Genomic DNA, 18,089 nt, shown 5'->3' on the forward strand with positions numbered 1-18,089 from the left:
GTGTAGATTTGCAGCAAACTTTCTTTAACTGCAACATGTTCTCTACACCCAATGGCAAAATGTGTAGAATTGCAGGAAATTAACTCTAAAATTAAAAAATGTATCTCTGCTGTCAAGAGGGGCTAAAAGGTTTTGTCACTTAGGGCCCCCAAAAGGCTAGGGCTGGCTCTGATTACATGCATGGGTATGGATGTGGGCACGCAGACACGCAAGCCACTGCGGCCCCTCATGATGAGTTCAGATTCTTTTGTGGCCCCCACCCCCATCAAAGTTGCCCGTCCAAGGATCCCATTTCACACTTAGCTTACTGAATAAGTCGCCTCTCTTTTTCACACGCACACATCATCATCATACACACGCGCATGCACATACTCGCATCGTCGCACAAAGTTCAGTTCCCGAAATGTATAGACTGCCAGTGCCACTAACCAGGTTTCATCCAACCTTTTTATGTGAGTAAAGTACATGTCAGATAAAAACATGTCACAACAGGCCTGATGGAAACAGCTAATTTGTATGGATTCTTTTTTATTTGTTCTCAGAATTAGACCCTCAATATGTATTGGAAAGGAGCATCAAGCTCATCACCGTGCACTTTCACCACCCTGTGAAATTCATCATAACTTATTTAATCCGTAGCCTAATAAACTGCATGCTTTCCCAAGTCATAGTGGGAGGCTAGGCTCAGGTCTGGAGAAGATAGAATTTTCCCTCATGCCTCACTGAATTGTTAACAGACTTCATGTCTGTGACAGAGATGCCTATGTAGTGAATTGTGCATAGGCTTAGCAAATTTGTGACTGTCTGAAGAGTGCAATGACAGCTCAGAAGCAAACATTATTTTATAGGCTATACTGMAAGGGTTTCCTGTAGGGTTTATTAACTGCATTCGGGTTGCCTGTGCAGTCCGGCAGTGTCAATTACGCATGTGGTTTGGATTTATAGCGACTTTGTGTGAAGTAAATACCCTAGGCTAAAGGTTTCAATGCGAGAACCTGATTGGAAAATGTGCTATTTTATTTGTTGGTGAGCTGCTGCTGCGCATGTTGTGTGTTCTGTGGAATTGCATTAGTGTGACATTGGGGGAGTGTGGTAATTTTCCGGGTCTTTTTTGAGGAAATGTGAAGTGTTCCCGGGACCCATGTTAATCCCTATTCCTGATCCTCTACTTTTCTCTGGAGCTCTGGTTGAACCTTGGCATCAGGGTCTGGCACAAGATGAAGCACATTGTGAAGTACACATTTCACCTCGCCGACTCAGGTATTCGAACCAGCGACTTTTCAGTTACTGGCCCAACGCTCTAACTGCTACGCTACCTGCCGCCCTACCTGTAGTTCTGGACCCAAACACAGCTGCATGCTCTCTCCATCTCTCAGAGGATCTGACCAGCCTAAGAATGAAGGCTGTTGGTAAGAGTCTTCCAGACAACCCAGAGGTTTGTCAGTTACCCTGARGTCCTGGGCTCAGAGGGATTCACCACAGGGATTCACAGCTAGGAGGTGGAGGACAATGACGACTGTGGTCAAAGAGTCCATTAGCAGGAAAAACAGCTCTCAAAAAAGCTATCAGGATAAAACCATGCTGTACTTCCGAAGTTTCCCCTATATGCATTTAGCAGCGGCACACCACGGCGCACTACCAGTAACCAACATYTTTGTGTACATTTAGTAGGACCTTGAAAGTGCTACAGTACCTTTATATAAATAACCTACTATTCACTTCTGTTACATCAGGGCTGTGTTTAGGCTGGCAGAAAGGAGCTAACGTTCAATTGAATGGAAACAGCCCAGGGCCCGGTTTCCAAAAAGCATCTTAAGYCTAAATTCACCATTAGAACCTTGGTAGGAGCATTGTTAAATCTCAGAGCTGTTTCCCAAAAACATACTTATGAAATGTTCCACTTGAAAACGGTTGTAGTCTAATGCTCCGGACACATTGTGACGTGTTTCATTACGCCGTATGTCATCTTCACTGAGTCTTGCCCCGCTACTGAGCGGATAAGTGTAGTGTTTGTAACACCAGATGGAGGTCTCGTCAGAGATCGCATTTATTTTGGGAAATTGCAAAATATGACCTTTTCATTCAAAACAGGATACATGTATTGTTTCAGATGATAATAAAATATGTTTTGTTTAGTAACTTTTCTACAAGTTGTTTCTCTAAATTTATAGCAAGTCAAGCTAGCTTGCACTGCAGAGCAGATAGCTAGCAGCTAGACTAGGRTGAAGACACCACTGTAGCTAGCAACCGCCACCTAATAATTATCATWAAAWACWAATGTCATTARCATCACAWTAAACTTAAATGGGAGGCAARAGTCGTATAATATATTTTGGAAAAAAGGGAAGCACTGCTAAGGTACACAATAGTAGGTTTTGGTAGACAGAAGATGCTCTTTTGTAAAAGGGGTACATTTGTCATCAAAAAGCAAGAAAAACCAAGGCAATCTTCACATAAATGAAATTGCCTTTATTTGTTGTGTATATGTTCAATGAAACAAAGATTTAAAAACTGATGCGTTTCGGCTGCATGTCAGTGAGTACAAAGATACGATGTCTTTTGCATTTTCCAATCAACCCTGAAGTGCATTTGGATAGCATACCTCTCACTTTTGAATGTATAGTGTTGTTTACTAGGTGTTGTCCAATTAATTATAACTATTGGCTGTTCTGTGACCATGCTTTGTCACATTACAGCTTTGTTCAAAAAGACATTGTATCATTGTATCTTTGTACTCCCTGACGAAGGCCATTCGGCCTAAACGTGTCAAGAGTTTTAAAATCTTTGTTCCATTGAACATGCCATAAAGGCATTTTACTTAATTATATGAGAAGTTTCTTAGTTCTCCTTTCTTTTTAAAGTCATATACAGTAATTGTCTTAACAGCCAATGTATATTATTTAATATTACTATTAAAATAATCACATAGGAATTGGTAATTGTTGCTAGTTATCCCATGAAGCCATCACCAAAAATCTTCTGCTGTGGTTTGGTAACTTCCTGTTCTTTGACAGACTTTGGCTGGATTAAAGACGACGCAAAGTTTGGAAAATGTCAAAGTATGCAGCATCCATCTTGCACCGGAGCCTTCTACCACAAGGGGGCGATGCGATTCCACTCCGTTGTTGACGTCCCTGTTGACATGCATGACATCCGGCGCAACGTAATGGAGTGCTTAGGGATAATGTGAACTAGGCTTAAAGGGCAACTCCACCACTTTTCAACCRCAATTTTATTATCTCCCGCACAATACATCATGTGAAAAAGTTTTGTAGAAAACAATATAAAGTTTAAAAGTTCTACCATCAAAAGTTACAACATCTTAAAAAGTGATTTTCAAACACTATGAGATTCCCGGGGATGTGGGGAGCAAGAAAATACCCTCCCCTGGGCTAGAAACTCGTTGCAGGTTTTGAAAATCACAGTTTTTTTACTTTGATCCTACCCTGTGATGTCAGAGAAGCATTTATTTTTTTACTTTACCTTTTAAAGCACAGATCATAGAAAAGCGCTGTTTTCACATATACTGAGTGTACAAAACATTAGGAATACCTTCATAATATTGAGTTGCACCCCCTTTTGCCCTCAGACCAGCTTCAATTCGTCGGGGCATGGGCTCTACAAGGTGTCAAAAGTGTTCCACAAGGATGCTGGCCCATGTTGACTCCAATGCTTCCCACAGTTGTGTCAAGTTGGCTGGATGTCCTTTGGGTGGTGGACCGTTCCTAATACACATGGGAAACTGTTGAGCATGAAAAACCTGGCAGCATTGCAGATCTTGACACAAACTGGTGCGCCTGGCACCTACTACCATACCCTGTTCAAAAGCACTTAAATATTTTGTCTTGCCCATTCACCCTCTGAATGGCACACACACAATCCTCGTCTCAATGATTAAAAATCCTTCCTTAACCTGTCTCCTCCCCTTCATCTACACTGATTGAAGTGGATTTAACAGGTGACATTAATAAGGGATCATAGCTTTCACCTGGATTCACCTGGTCAGTCTATGTCATGGAAAGAGCAGGTGTTCCTAATGTCTTGAACACTCAGTGTATGTAGACACWACTTTGGTGCTGGAGATGTTGAATATGGGTTGAAAAGTGACAGAATTTCCCTTTAACGCCTGCCTCAGACCACTCATMYAAAGCTACGATGCATTTTTTGCCCTTCCGCATCTCACTTTCAACACAGAAGATCTCCGCTAAACATAGAAGTTCACCTCCGCTAAATAGTGTTTATTTGTAGTCAACTTCAAATACAAAGTTGCCAATGTCTTTGCAATTATTGCAAACAATCAAAGAATAAAAAGATGCTTCAAATTAAAACRGAGATGAATACCTACAGCAGGGGTACTCAACTCTTACCCTACYAGGTAAGATCATTAATTGCACACAACCTGGTGTCCCAGGTCTAAATCAGTCCCTGATTAGACGGGAACAATGAAAAATGCAGTGGAACTGGCTTCAAGGTCCAGAATTGAGTTTGCGGAACCTACAGTATAGGCCAAAGGCCTATATAMTTCAATGATATTGAAATCCAATTTATGTTCATTCAATTGAGTTTTATTTGGCTATTTAGCTACTGTCCAATTTTTTCCTCAATATATTTAATGATGTGTAGCCTAAKGTGCYCAATAATGTGCCAAATCTTGATTTAGTGCATTATTATAGGGTAAGTATTAGAATAAGCCGCCTCAATATTTGCAACCATAGTCGATAATATCTCTATAGAAGCTGATACATCATCAGTATTGTGGAAAAAGTCTAACGTTAAGGTAAGATTTGAATGGAGAAAGGTGACCCGAGAGCAGATTATTTGTTTTTTTCACCCCCGCCAGTGGTGGAAAAAGTACCCAATTGTCATACTTGAGTATAAGTAAAGATGCCTWWATAGACAATGACTCAAGTAAAAGTGAAAGTCACCCAGTAAAATACTACATGAGTAAAAGTCTAAAAGTATTTGGTTTGAAATATACTAAGTATCAAAAGTAAAAGTAYAAGTATAAATCATTTCACATTCCTTATATGAAGCAAACCAGACAGCACCAATTTATTATAATTTTTTTTTATGGATAGCCAGGGGCACACTCCAATACTCAGACATAATTTACAAACAAAGAATTTGTGTTTAGTGAGTCCGCCAGATCAGAGGCAGTATGGATGACCAGGGATGTTCTCTTGATAAGTGTGTGAATTTGAACATTTTCCTGTTCTGCTAAGCATTTGAAATGTAACCTTTGGGTCTCAGGGAAATAGAGTAAAGAGTACATTATTTTCTTTAGGAATGTAGTGAAGTAAAAGTTGTCAAAAATGTAAATAGTAGAGTCCAAAAAAAAACAGACTTAAGTAGTACTTTAAAGGATTTCACACCACTGGCCCCTCCTTGCTAGTTAGCGGGAACAATACCGGTAGACAGTGTCCATCGCTCCCGCCTGCCAAACACCTGCCCTCACCGTCGTTAACCGAACTGCGGGGAAATCGTGCCCGACAGGTGGGGACTAAGGACACAGTCTACCGGTTGCTAGGGGGAGAGCTAGCTAACTAGCTAGCTTGCTAATAGCGACAGTGTGCTAGCTTGCTAGTTAGATAGCTAACACATGATGCTACCCCCGCCTCCCACATGCTGTGTACAGGAGAAAACCGTGCCCGACAGGCGGGGACGAAGGGCGGAGGCTAGGGTGACACTTTCTACTCGCCCCCGCCTTCCTTAGTCCTCCTAGGATTAGCTGGCTAAGCTAGCACAATTCCCACCTCGGTCCCGCCTGCCAAACACCTGCCCTCGCCATCGTGAACAGAACTGCAGAAAACCATGGCCGACAGTCGAAAGCGAAGGACACTGTCTACRGGTGTACGGTTAGCTAGCTACCATTGTCGCCCCCACCCCTTCTTCTGTGAGGTTTATCGGTGTCTGGCATCCAACGTTATYGTGCATTAACGCCACCTTCTGGACTGGAGCACCCCTGTCTGTCCTATCTTAAAAATGTACCAATAGACATATAAAGAGGGGCTCCTGCAGTTGCAGGAATGCCAACATGCAGGAACGCCCKGAATTGCGGGCCGCAATTACACCCTTCTCCTTAGCGAACGTTCTCTCTGCGTGGTGTTTGGGGAAATGCATGTTAGATCTTCAGCCGTTGTTTAAAAAAAATGCATCATTAAAAAACACTTGTAAGCCTAATTTCCATAACTATCGGGAAACCGGGCCCAGAGCTCTCTGTCATGCTTCATTGTGAACTGAAATTGGCCAGGGGCCAAACATTTTTGGGCTCTTGTATTGGAAATATATTGAATTCTGCTTATACAACCACGCTATACATCAATAAAGATAAAGTTCAAATGCCGAGACTCATTGAGTGTTTTTGAAATCTGTAGCCTACCTCTGCTGCGCTGTATCAGCACAATGGACAATGCCCTACAGCTAGGCCATTTCMGTCATGAATATAGGCTACAAGATAAATAAGCTGTTTGTAATAGGTGAATTGCCATATGTGAATGCAGCCATACACCGAGCTGTCTTACCAAAATAATGCAAACTAAATGCTGAAAGTAGTAGCCTAGTTATTCATGCATGCAAACAAAAATAATGAACCAATTTGGTTTAGAATACCGACACAACTGCGAATGTGAATGGATGCGAACGGAACAAAACAGCAGTACCACTTAGTAGACAAAATATCAGATTGATAAAGGCATGACACAATCTATATTTAGGCTAGTTATATTAACAGTAAACAAATGCAGTAAATGGCGCCGGAGGGGATGGCTGCCGTTTTACGGGCTCCTAACCAACTGTGCTATTTTGTTTGTAACTTATTTTGTACATAAAGTTGCTGCCGTTTCTTATGACTGAAAAGAGCTTAAGGACATCAGAACAGCGATTACTGGACAAAGATTTTTCCTTTAATGAGTCTGACGTGAAGGATACACTGCTTTCCAGAGACCAGGCCCAAATCCCTTTCATTCACGTGAAGAAAAGGCGGAGATACAGAGGGAGAAGATCGGGGTGCCTTGTGATGATTCGTAAGCYAGTGAGTAAATCGCCACTACCATCGGTTCTATTGGCCAACGTGCAATCACTGGAAAACAAACTCCATGATCTACGATCGAAATGGGCATTAAAAACTGTAATATCTTATGTTTCACCGAGTCGTGGCTGAACGACGACACGGATAATATAGAGCTGGCTGGGTTTTCCATGCATCGGCAGGACAGAGCAGCTACGTCTGTTAAGACAAGGGGCGGGGGTGTGTGTCTACAGTATTTGTCAATAACAGCTGGTGCGCAATGTTTAATATTAAAGAAGTCTTGAGGTTTWGTCTCGCCTGAGGTAGAGTACCTCATGATAAGCTGTATAAGACCACACTATCTACAGGTCAACATTCACAGACCACACTATCTACCAAGAGAGTTCTCATCTATATTATACGTATCTGTCTATTTATCACCACAAACCGATGCTGCCATTAAGACCGCACTCAATGAGCTGTATAAGGCCATAAGCATGCATGAGAGCACCAGCTGTTCCAGATGACTGTGTGATCATGCTCTCCATAGCCAATGTGAGCAAGACCTTTAAACAGGTCAACATTCACAAGGCCGCAGGGACAGACGGATTACCAGGGCATGTACTCAGAGCATGCACYGACCAACTGGCAAGTGTCTTCACTGACATTTTCAAGCTCTCCCTGACCGAATCTGTAATACCTACATGTTTCTAGCAGACCACCATAGTCCTTGTGCCCAAGAATGCAAAGGTCACCTAACTAAATGACTACCGCCCCGTAGCACTCACGCCGGTAGCCTTGAAGTGCTTTGAAAGGCTGATCATGGCTCACATCAACACCATCATCCCAGAAACCTAAACCAACTCCAATTCGCATACCGCCCCAACAGATCCACAGATGACGCAATCTCAATCGCACTCCACACGGCCCTTTCCCACCTGGACAAAAGGAACACCTATGTGAGAATGCTGTTCATTGACTACAGCTCAGTGTTCAACACCATAGTGCCCACTAAGCTAAGGACCCTGGGACTAAACACCTCCCTCTGCAACTGGATCCTGGACTTCCTGACGGACCGCCCCCCCAGGTGGTAATGGTAGGCAACAACCCATCTGCGACGCTGATCCTTAACACTGGGGCCTCTCATGGGTGCGTGCTTAATCACTTCCTGTACTCCTGTTCATCCATGACTGCGTGGCCAAGCACGACTCCAACACCATCATTAAGTTTGCTGACGACACAATAGTGGTAGGCCTGATCACCGACAACTATGAGACAGCCTATAGGGTGGAGGTCAGAGACCTGGCAGTGTGCCGAACAGGCCCCCATTAACATCGACAGGGCTGTAGTGGAGCGGGTTGAGAGTTTCAAGTTCCTTGGTGTCCACTTCACCAACAAACTATCATGGTCCAAACACACCAAGACAATCATGAAGAGGGCACGACAACACCTTTTCCCCRCAGGAGACTGAAGAGATTTGGCATGGGTCCCCAGATCCTCAAAAAGTTCTACAGCTGAACCATCGAGAGCATCCTGACCGGTTGCATCACCGCCTGGTATGGCAACTGCTCGGTATCCGACCYTAAGGCGCTACAGAGGGTAGTGCGTACAGCCCAMRACATCACTGGGGCCAAGCTTCCTGCCATCCAGGACCTATATACTAGGCGGTGTCAGGAGGAAGGCCCACAAAATTGTCACAGACTCCAGTCAGCCAAGTTATAGACTGTTCTCTCTGCTACTGCATGGCAAGTGGTACCGGAGCGSCYAGTCTAGGTCCAAAAGACTCCTTAACAGCTTCTACCCCCGAGCTATAAGACTGCTGAACAATTAATCAAATGGCCACCCGGACTATTTACATTGTGGACTATAAACACCCGGACTATAAACAATATGCACAGTTCCATTTACAGCAACGAAAACCAATAAAAGTACAATTTATTTATTTATGTAATGAAACATCTCGATGTGTAGCTATACCCAGGGGAATCATTTGGGTTATTGCATTGTAATTTTATTGAATTCTGCTTATATCATGRTATACCACAATAAACATKAAAGTAAAAMAAACGCTTTTGACCAAGAAGTGACAGGTTCAATGGCACAAAATCTCACTGCGCTTTATCAGCACCGTGGACYTCGCCCTACACACTAAGGCAAGATTTTGACACAAACCTACCAGCTAGATTGTTTCAATCTTACCTTTTCAAAAGAGCTGCAGCTTCCTTGATGCTCTGTGGAACTTCCTGAGTAATCGATCATTACATTCTCCCAGAAATCTTCTTGTAAGATCCCTGTCAAATGCCGGTTGGATTAGTTGAGCTTCCCTTGGGTGTAGCATGCTTCTTCTGTGCTGACTGAACATGCTTTTCAAAGTGGAAAAAGTTCTCAGACCACACAGATTTCTGTCCTGTCTAACTTGTCCAGACTTTCCTAGTGAACATGGCAAACAGCCACACTGTTCATTCTCTTCTGTGTCATTGATGTTCTGAGACATCTTTTCAGTCTTCTCAGGGCACCGAAGCTTCTCTCAGCCTCAGCAGAGGATGCAGGAACAACAACAAAAAAGTCTCACRAAGGTTTCTACTTGTTTTAAAGAGACTTCTCACCTTTGCTACCATGTCCTTGATGATTTTGACCCTCTGCGAGCAGGTGCTGCATGTGTAGTTAGACTCTAGCATTGCTAGCTGCACCTGCAATGCCCTGGGCTCCAACTCTGTCTACTTGTTGACCACACTATCCATTTCTCCAGAGATGAGCACCTTTTCCAACTTCTGGAGGGTGTGGAGCCCCCCCGGTCAAACCGGTCTGTGGATTGTACACTTGTAGTATCTAAGATGTGAAAGTAATGCATTCTGTAGTATGATTCTGCAGTATCATGGACATGAGTCTCAGCAGGGCCTGAGAAAACGTTTCGAAGGGTGGCAGATATGTGGCCTCAATAGGCACCAGGTCCAAGGAAGTGATCATTTGAGTTGACATGGGCCTATGTAGTGAGCCAGACAGAGACAGTGAACAATGTCCTGTGTTACTGGATAACCTATGAAGTTTACTTTAAAAGCTCACATTTACAGTGAGTTGGTCTATCAACAATCACATTTGACCAGGACTACATGATTCATTCAAGCTATGCAATTGTAAATGTAGGGCCTAGTGCCATCTTCTTGATTTTAACCTGGGTAAAAAAAGTAGATAAGAATATGTGATGATCGCTGAAGGAAGAGAGCCCACAGTATGATGTTATGTGTCTGTACATGCAGTGATGCAAAGTACTAAAGTYAAAATACTTTAAAGTACTACTTAAGTCGTTTTTTGGGGTGTCTGTACTCTACTTTACTACTTACCTTTTTTGAAAACTTTTACTTTCACTCCACTACATTCCTAAATAAAATAATATATGTTTTACTCCATACAATTTACCTGKCACCCAAAAGTACTCTTTACATTTTGAATGCTTGAAAGGACAGGAGAATTGTCCAATTCACGCACTTATCAAGAGAACATCCCTGGTCATCCCTACTGCCTCTGATCTGGCAGACTCACTAAACACAAATGCTTCATTTGTAAATTATGTCTGAGTGTTGGAGTGTGCCCCTGTCTACCCCCCAAAAATTAAACAAGACAATTGTGCCGTCTGGTTGCTTAATATACTTTTACTTCTGATACTTAAGTATATTTTAGCAATTACATTTACTTTTGATACTTAAGTATATTTAAAACCAAATACTTTTAGACTTTTACTCAATAATTATTTTACTGGGTGACTTTCACTTCAGTCATTTTCTATTAAGATATCTTTACTTTTACTCAAGTATGAKAATTGMCTGGTTTCCAAAGGAAGYCAAATGTTTTAGTTGATGCCACTGGGCTTGGAATTGCCAGGGACCTCACAATACGATATTATCACCATACTTTGGTGCGGATAAGATATGTATTTGCAATTCTCACGATTCTATATGTATTGTGATTCGATACTGTGATTTTATTGCGATTCAATGTTCCAAACGTATTGTTCACCATATGTCTGCTGCAGAGAGACAAGAGAGAGCCATGAGCCAAACTAGTTTTGATCAGTCATGGAAATAAAAGTGCTGATAACAAATTGTCTCCCTATTTAAAGAGAAGATGCAGAACAAGCTATGAAGGAAAAATACTGGAGTTTTGGTGCAGGTACAGKCATTTAGCGCAAAAATATATATTGTGATATTGTCAAAACGATACAATACGATATATATTGTCAAAAATAATATTTTTTTCCCCCCATCACTGTAAAAGATACATCTTGACAGGGCCCATACAGTTCTGCAACTGTTTATTTTCACTTTAGAGGATAAGTCATCTCAATCACAGATCAACACTGCTGCTGCGCCTGCCTGCACTGACATCACTCTCCTCACTCTCCCTTGCTTCTCTAGCTCCCCGTCACAGCAGACATGGACATATACAGTGAGCCATACCGAGACAGTGAACAATGTCCTGTGTTACTGGATAACCTATGAAGTTTACTGTAAAAAGACACTGAGTTTCTCAGCAATCACATTTAACTAGGACTACATGATTCTTTCAAGATTGTAATTGACCATGACCAAATAAGTGCTACACTTGGRCTCCTGTAAAGAATGACAGMTTCCATCCCCCCTCTGAACTACTGTCTTCCACTGAGCCGGAGCTGGGCAGTGTGCACAGCTCAGTGGGACAGAAGTTCCAGCTCAGTGGGACAGAAGTTCCAGCTCAGTGGGACAGAAGTTCCAGCTCAGTGGGACAGAAGTTCCAGCTCAGTGGGACAGAAGTTCCGAGGGGGAATGAGCGTGCTACTAACTTACATTTCTTTTAGGATGTTGCCCAAAGAAAAGGCAGATATCTGGACCCTTTCTTAACTTTATTTTTGAACGGCTTTAAAACCGTATCTCTGTTTCTTTTCTCTTTCATGAGTTAATGACATTTGTTTTGCACCGTCTCTTGTTTTATTGCTTCTTTTTAAATGTTTTATAAGATATTTTTTCCACATTTCATATACAGTACCAGTCAAAACTTTGGACACGCCTACTCATTCCAGGGTTTTTCTTTATTTGTACTATTTTCTACATTGTAGAATAATAGTGAAGACATCAAAACTATGAAATAACACATATGGAATCATGTAGTAACCAACAATGTGTTAAACAAATGAATACATTTGAAATAGAAACATTAGAAATTTGATAGAACCACCTGCAACTGGACATGTATAAGATACACTTTTCCCCCGTATCGAGAACAAAGAAATTATCGGCAGGAACAGGTTAGTTGAAWAATTGTTTGCTATACTTTACAGTAGCTAAGCCATAACTGTGATATGGAGCATCACATATCACTTTACAGTTCCGTAGCTAGGGTAGTTGTGCAAAGTTAAACTGCCATTATGACTACTGTAGCATCCTCTTAGACAGTCTCTCTATATCTAACCAACGTTGTATTTGAACACACTAACACACAACACACGTACTCACACTCTCATTGACACTGGCTCTTTCTCACTTTCTTAAAAATATCATTCTAAAAACCTCTCTCTCATTCGCTCTCCAGTTGTCCAGAGAGGATGGAAGCCTGTCTCTCCCCTCTGGAGGATGACATGTCATGTCCCTCCCCTCTGGAAGATGACATGTCATGTCCCATCTGCTGTGAGATCTTCACAGACCCATCATCCTCTACTGCAGCCACAGCTTCTGCAGGACCTGCCTGGAGGCCACCTGGAAGCAGGGAGGGACCAAGGTCTGCTCTGTCTGCAGACAGACGTTTCCCGGCAACCCTGAGACCCTGCAGAGGGAGAAGCAGTGCACAGACTGCCAGCTGCCCAGAAAGATGGCCAAAGAGGAGACCTCGCATGGAGAACCCCCACAGGCTCCAATGCGCCAAACACACTTCACAGGCCCACACAAAGTGTGTGGCCTCCACTAACATAAGCTTGGCTTGTTCTGCCTGGAGCGTGAGTGTGTGGAGTATTTCTGAGCATGCAGGCCACAGTTTCTACTCTGTGAAGAAGGCTGCTACCCAGAGGGAGGAGCTCAGAACACCACTGGCGGCCCTACAGAATAAAATGGCTGTCYTTGACAAGACCATACCCTCCTGGGAGAAAATGGCATCTCACKWCGGGGCGCAGGCCCAGAAAACAGAGATAAAAGAGGAATTTGAGAGGCAGAGACAATAGCCAAGCTGAGGGAGGAAGAGGAGGAGAATATTAAAAGGATGTCATTTCTGTCTAAAAGAATCAGGGAGGTASAGGAGAAGCTGTCGGGTGATGACACCGCATTCCTGCAAAGCTACAAGACCGCGAAATAGAAAGCAGAGATTCTCCTCTGGACCCTCCGCTTGTCTCTGGAGCTCTGGTCAACGTGGCCAAGCACCTGGGCAACCTTGGCTTATAGGTCTAGCAGAAGATGCAGTCAATTTTGGACTGCACACCTGTAGTTCTGGACCCAAACACAGCTGCATGCTCTCTCCATCTCTCAGAGAACCTGACCAGCCTAAGAATGAAGACTGAGGATAGGAGTCTTCCAGACAACCCAGAGAGGTTTAGTGGGTACTTAGACATTCTGGGTTCAAAGGGATTCACCTCAGGGATTCACAGCTGGGAGGTGGAGGTGGGGGACAATGACGACTGGTTATTAGCGGTGGCAAAAGAGTCCATTAGCAAGAAAAACGGTTCTTAAAAAAGCTAAACAGTTAACTGTAGGTGTGCTTGATGGTGTACCAGAGACAATCAAGCAGAAGCTGCASAGGATCTATATTCAGCTAGACATGGACAAAGGAAAGTTGTCCTTCTATGCTAGTTCTGCTGTTTACGTCCGATTACAGCACCTCCACACCTTTAACCACACATTTACAGAGAGGGCGGTTCCATACTTCTATAGATCAAAAGGCGGAACCACCGCAGATCGTAACAGCAGAGGTCACTGTGTGTAAAACCATGCTCTGCTCTGAATGAGTAAAAGAGTACTTCCATTTTGTAATGTGATTCTCAACAGAAGGAATGTCAAACACCAACGTAAATACTGTTTGTTTATTTTTCTAATGCTAACTTTGAACCTTATTTTGCCTGAACGTTTCTTTCTTTTCACAAGGCTTTTGAGCTACAGAACAGAACATTTTTTGTTGTTAAACGAAAATTGCTGCACTGCCACTGTTTAGACCTACATTGATAGATTATTCAAGCCTTACATTTCAAATGTTCCTGGCAAGAAATGATTTCAAAAAAAGTGTTTGGCATACGTAACAAAAAAATGCATGTATTATTGACATATACTGTTAACCAACATGTTTATGTACATTAGAAGGACATTGAAAGTGTGAAGGTACCCTTCCTTTTAACCTAAACCTGATAGGCACTTCCTCTCTTGTTAAATCATGGCTATGTTCAGGATGAAAGAAAGTAGCAAATGGAAACAGCGTTTCTCCACTCAGAATGCCAAACTACCTTAGCTCATTTCATGCTCCACTCCATTTTAAGACTGACCCCTGGCCTACAAACACACACGCACACACACACTGGATCAGACAGACAGACATCAGGGCCGTGTGTTACTGATCCATCTACTTCTGCTGTCTCGACACGCCCTACCTCTCCTCCCTGTCTCGACACCTCCACATTTGCTCCCTCTTTCATTCCTCCCTTCTCTTGTCTTGTGTTTGATGCCGATATTCGAGCACTGATASCCTCCCATACCTACACACACACTCACAGACATCGGTGTATTCAGGGATCTGACACYATTCGCTTTTTCCCGACAATTCCCTATCTGAATGTTCCGTAATGTTCCGTCCCCCTGAACAGGCCCAGTGTCAGACGGTCGACTGCGATCCTAATTGGTCATCCTCATGTCTAATCTCTGTTTGGCCGTCACTCACTCTCACTCGCTGGACTGAAAACGCCTCTCTGTGCCTCTCTCTCTCTTTCAGGTATAATCCACCAGATGAAGGGGGAGTACGATGCAGCGTTGAAGCTCCACAAGGCCCACCTGTGTTTGGTCCAGGAGCTGGGGGACTATGCTGCTCAGGGCAGGGCCTATGGGAACATGGGAAATGCCTACAACGCTCTGAGGATGTACGACCAAGCTGTACGCTACCACCGGCAGGAACTGCACATATCACTCGAGGTGAGGATGCACACTTGAACACACACGTGAACGCACACACGTGAACAAACACACACAGAGCGCTTTGTGGACGTACGACCAGGCTGTACGGTATCGTAGGTAGCAGATATCACTGGAGGCATGTTCAGTATGAAACCATTGTAGAARMTTGCAGATAGAAATGCCATGACTAGAGCTGACGTGATTCCTTATTTTATATACCAAAGAGGTATGTTTGTTCTGCATCATACATTTCTATCTGAACGTTGGCCAACGTTGTGTCCTGCTGAATGTGGCCCTGGTATTGACCTTTCTTTCCTCTCCCAGGTGAATGACCGTCCCTCCCAGGCCTCTACCCATGGTAACCTGGCTGTAGCCTATCAGGCGCTGGGCGCTCACGACCAGGCTCTCCAGCACTACCTGCAGCACCTGACCATCGCACGCGAGCTACGAGACACGCAGAGCACGGCCAGGGCACTAGGTAACGGACGGACAGATAGACAAAGTAATACAAAACAATATTAAATATACTTGAATTATTCCTAAAGGTAAAGGGTGTGTGTGTTTGTGTGTGTGTAGGTAACCTGGGTAACTTCCACTGCTGTAGAGGGGAGTATGCCCCGGCGGTTCCATACTACCAYCAGTACCTGACCCTGTCACCTCAGCTACAGGACCTGGAGGGAGAAGGCAAGGTCTGCCACAACCTGGCCTACACACACTATTGCTTGGGACAGTACAGGGAGGCCGTCAGGTAGGACACACTCTTCATACACCTTGTATGTATAATAATAACTCATAAAGATACCTCTCCAAATAAATTACACAAAGGTCTCAACTTTGTGAAGAAAATMAGCCACACCCTTAGTAATTTTCTTCTTTTTTTTTACTGACAGGTATTATGAGCAGGACCTGGCCCTGGCTAAAGACCTGGGTGATAAATTGTCCCAGGCTAAAGCCTACTGTAACCTGGGTCTGGCCTACAAAGCACTGGGGGAATATAGCAAGGCTGAGGACTGTCAGAGATACCTGCTGTCCCTGGCTCAGGCTCTGAACAACACTCAGGTACAGACAGTCATTAACACAACTGGAATTGGAGGAATGGGTCAGAAGTGGGTCTGCATGTGTGTTGGGGGGACTTGACAGGGGTGGGAGATTCTACATTAAAACTGTGTGTGTGTGTGTGTGTGTGTGTGTGTGTGTGTTCCAGGCAGTGTTTGCCCGTGCCCTGGGAACCTGGGGGATGTGTGTGTGTGTCGGGGTGACGTGGCCGGGGCGGTGAGGTTCTACAGGCAGCAAGCTCACCCTGGCTCAGGAGGTCAAAGGACACAAGATGGAGGCTGACGCCTACTCAGCGCTAGGCTCTGCCCACAGGTAGGCTCTAGCCAGATAGCATCTAAAAATGTAATTTATTAACTTCTCATATGTTTTTAGTTCATATTGACTGGGAAGTAATAGACATTTCCTCCCCCAGACTCCTCCGTCAGTACGACCTGGCCCTGTCCTTCCACCAGCAGGAGCTGTCTGCCCGCACCGCTCTAGACGACCAGCGGGGGCAGTGTGGTGCTCTAGGCCGCCTGGCAGCCGTCCACATGGCCCTGACAGACTACCCCAAGCCTTCCAGTGCTACCAGGCCCAGCTCCCCTGGCACAGGGCCTCAGAGATGCCCGCGTGGAGGCACAGGTCCAGGGCAACATGGGCATCGCCAAGATGAACATGGGCGTCCTGGAGGAGGCCATTGGATATTTGAGCAGCAGTTGGCCATGCTGGAGCAGCTGAGTGGGGCTGAGTGTGTGCTGGACAGAGGCAGGGCCTACGGGAACCTAGCAGACTGTTATGACCTCTGGGAGACTTTGAGGAAGCTATAAAGACTGTGAGATGTTTCTGACTGTGGCTCAGAGTCTCAACCATGTTCAGGACCAGGAGAGAGCCTACAGGGGACTGGGCAATGCACACAGGTAAAACACAGATACACACCACACACACACACACACACACACACACACACACACACACACACACGTTCTCACTCTCTCTGTCTGGCTGTTGCTTCCTCTTTATCTCTCTCTATTCTTCCTCTTTTAACCCCCCTCTCCTTTTCTCTCTCAATCTTTTCCTTTCTTTCTTTCTTTCTCTCTTTCTCTCTGTCTCTCTCTATCTCTCTCTGCTGATCCCTGGTGAGGGAAGGACAGAATAATGAAAGAATAAGTAATGTAATTATACTGATAAAAGCCACAGCTTGATGTTCATTTTCAGACACAGCCTCTTTTACATTCCCTCCCCCAAAGCTGTGCATGTTTATTTTCATCTCATACTAGCAAAATCAACATGACCTGAAGTTATTGCCTAATTGGTTTTCTTGTTAGCTTCCTTAAGTTTCACATATGGCTCTGTGGGAAACTAGAAGCTGTTGCTGTTTTGAGAGTGGAGTGTTTTATGGTGTGACTTATGTGTACTTAATATGAAATGCAATTGTGACCGACCGGCTCYATTCGGTTTTACGTAGCAAAATTTGAAATTGTTTTTTACATTGGATTAAAGGTAGAGACTGGTATATCATACACTACAGTTGAGGAACAATGGGAAAGTCATTCTGATTTGAAAGTTGTTAAACTTGTAACCTTTAGAAAATGGCTCTTTGGATGTTTTGGTACCTAGTGGAGAGCTCTTCTTTGTCTACACCCATTCAGCATCTTTCACACCCCCTTAAGCTTTAGCCACACCCATCTCTTTAAGGATTCACATGTGAGGCTATGTACTAAACAACCAAAGATTCAAGACTAAAGGCTGGGTTATACTATGGGTGTGTTCGTAAATTTAATCTGAAGTGCCAGAGTGTGCTCTGGGCATTTATAAACTCATAGCGTTGTCACATTGTCCGTTCGTWAATTCAGAGCGTTTCACTCTCGGAGCGTTCAGAACGCACACTGGACGCTCTGGGCAAGGAGTAGGGTTGATCTGAGTATTCTGACCTAACA

General features: G+C 43.9%; 1 protein-coding gene across 1 annotated transcript in view; it reads left to right on the top strand.

Moving 5' to 3' along the window:
* The window catches only part of LOC139027614 (tetratricopeptide repeat protein 28-like), a 50,853-nt gene that overhangs the window by 20,552 nt on the left and 12,212 nt on the right, over positions 1 to 18,089 (top strand). Inside the window, 12 exon segments of the mRNA XM_070443255.1 lie at positions 14,939 to 15,135; positions 15,442 to 15,595; positions 15,694 to 15,865; positions 16,008 to 16,186; positions 16,334 to 16,410; positions 16,412 to 16,485; positions 16,586 to 16,719; positions 16,722 to 16,751; positions 16,754 to 16,855; positions 16,858 to 16,950; positions 16,953 to 16,979; positions 16,982 to 17,069. Coding sequence (XP_070299356.1) covers positions 14,939 to 15,135; positions 15,442 to 15,595; positions 15,694 to 15,865; positions 16,008 to 16,186; positions 16,334 to 16,410; positions 16,412 to 16,485; positions 16,586 to 16,719; positions 16,722 to 16,751; positions 16,754 to 16,855; positions 16,858 to 16,950; positions 16,953 to 16,979; positions 16,982 to 17,069 — 1,327 coding nt within the window.

Source organism: Salvelinus sp. IW2-2015, linkage group LG4q.1:29 (assembly GCF_002910315.2).
Source record: "Salvelinus sp. IW2-2015 linkage group LG4q.1:29, ASM291031v2, whole genome shotgun sequence".
Lineage (NCBI taxonomy): Eukaryota > Metazoa > Chordata > Actinopteri > Salmoniformes > Salmonidae > Salvelinus > Salvelinus sp. IW2-2015.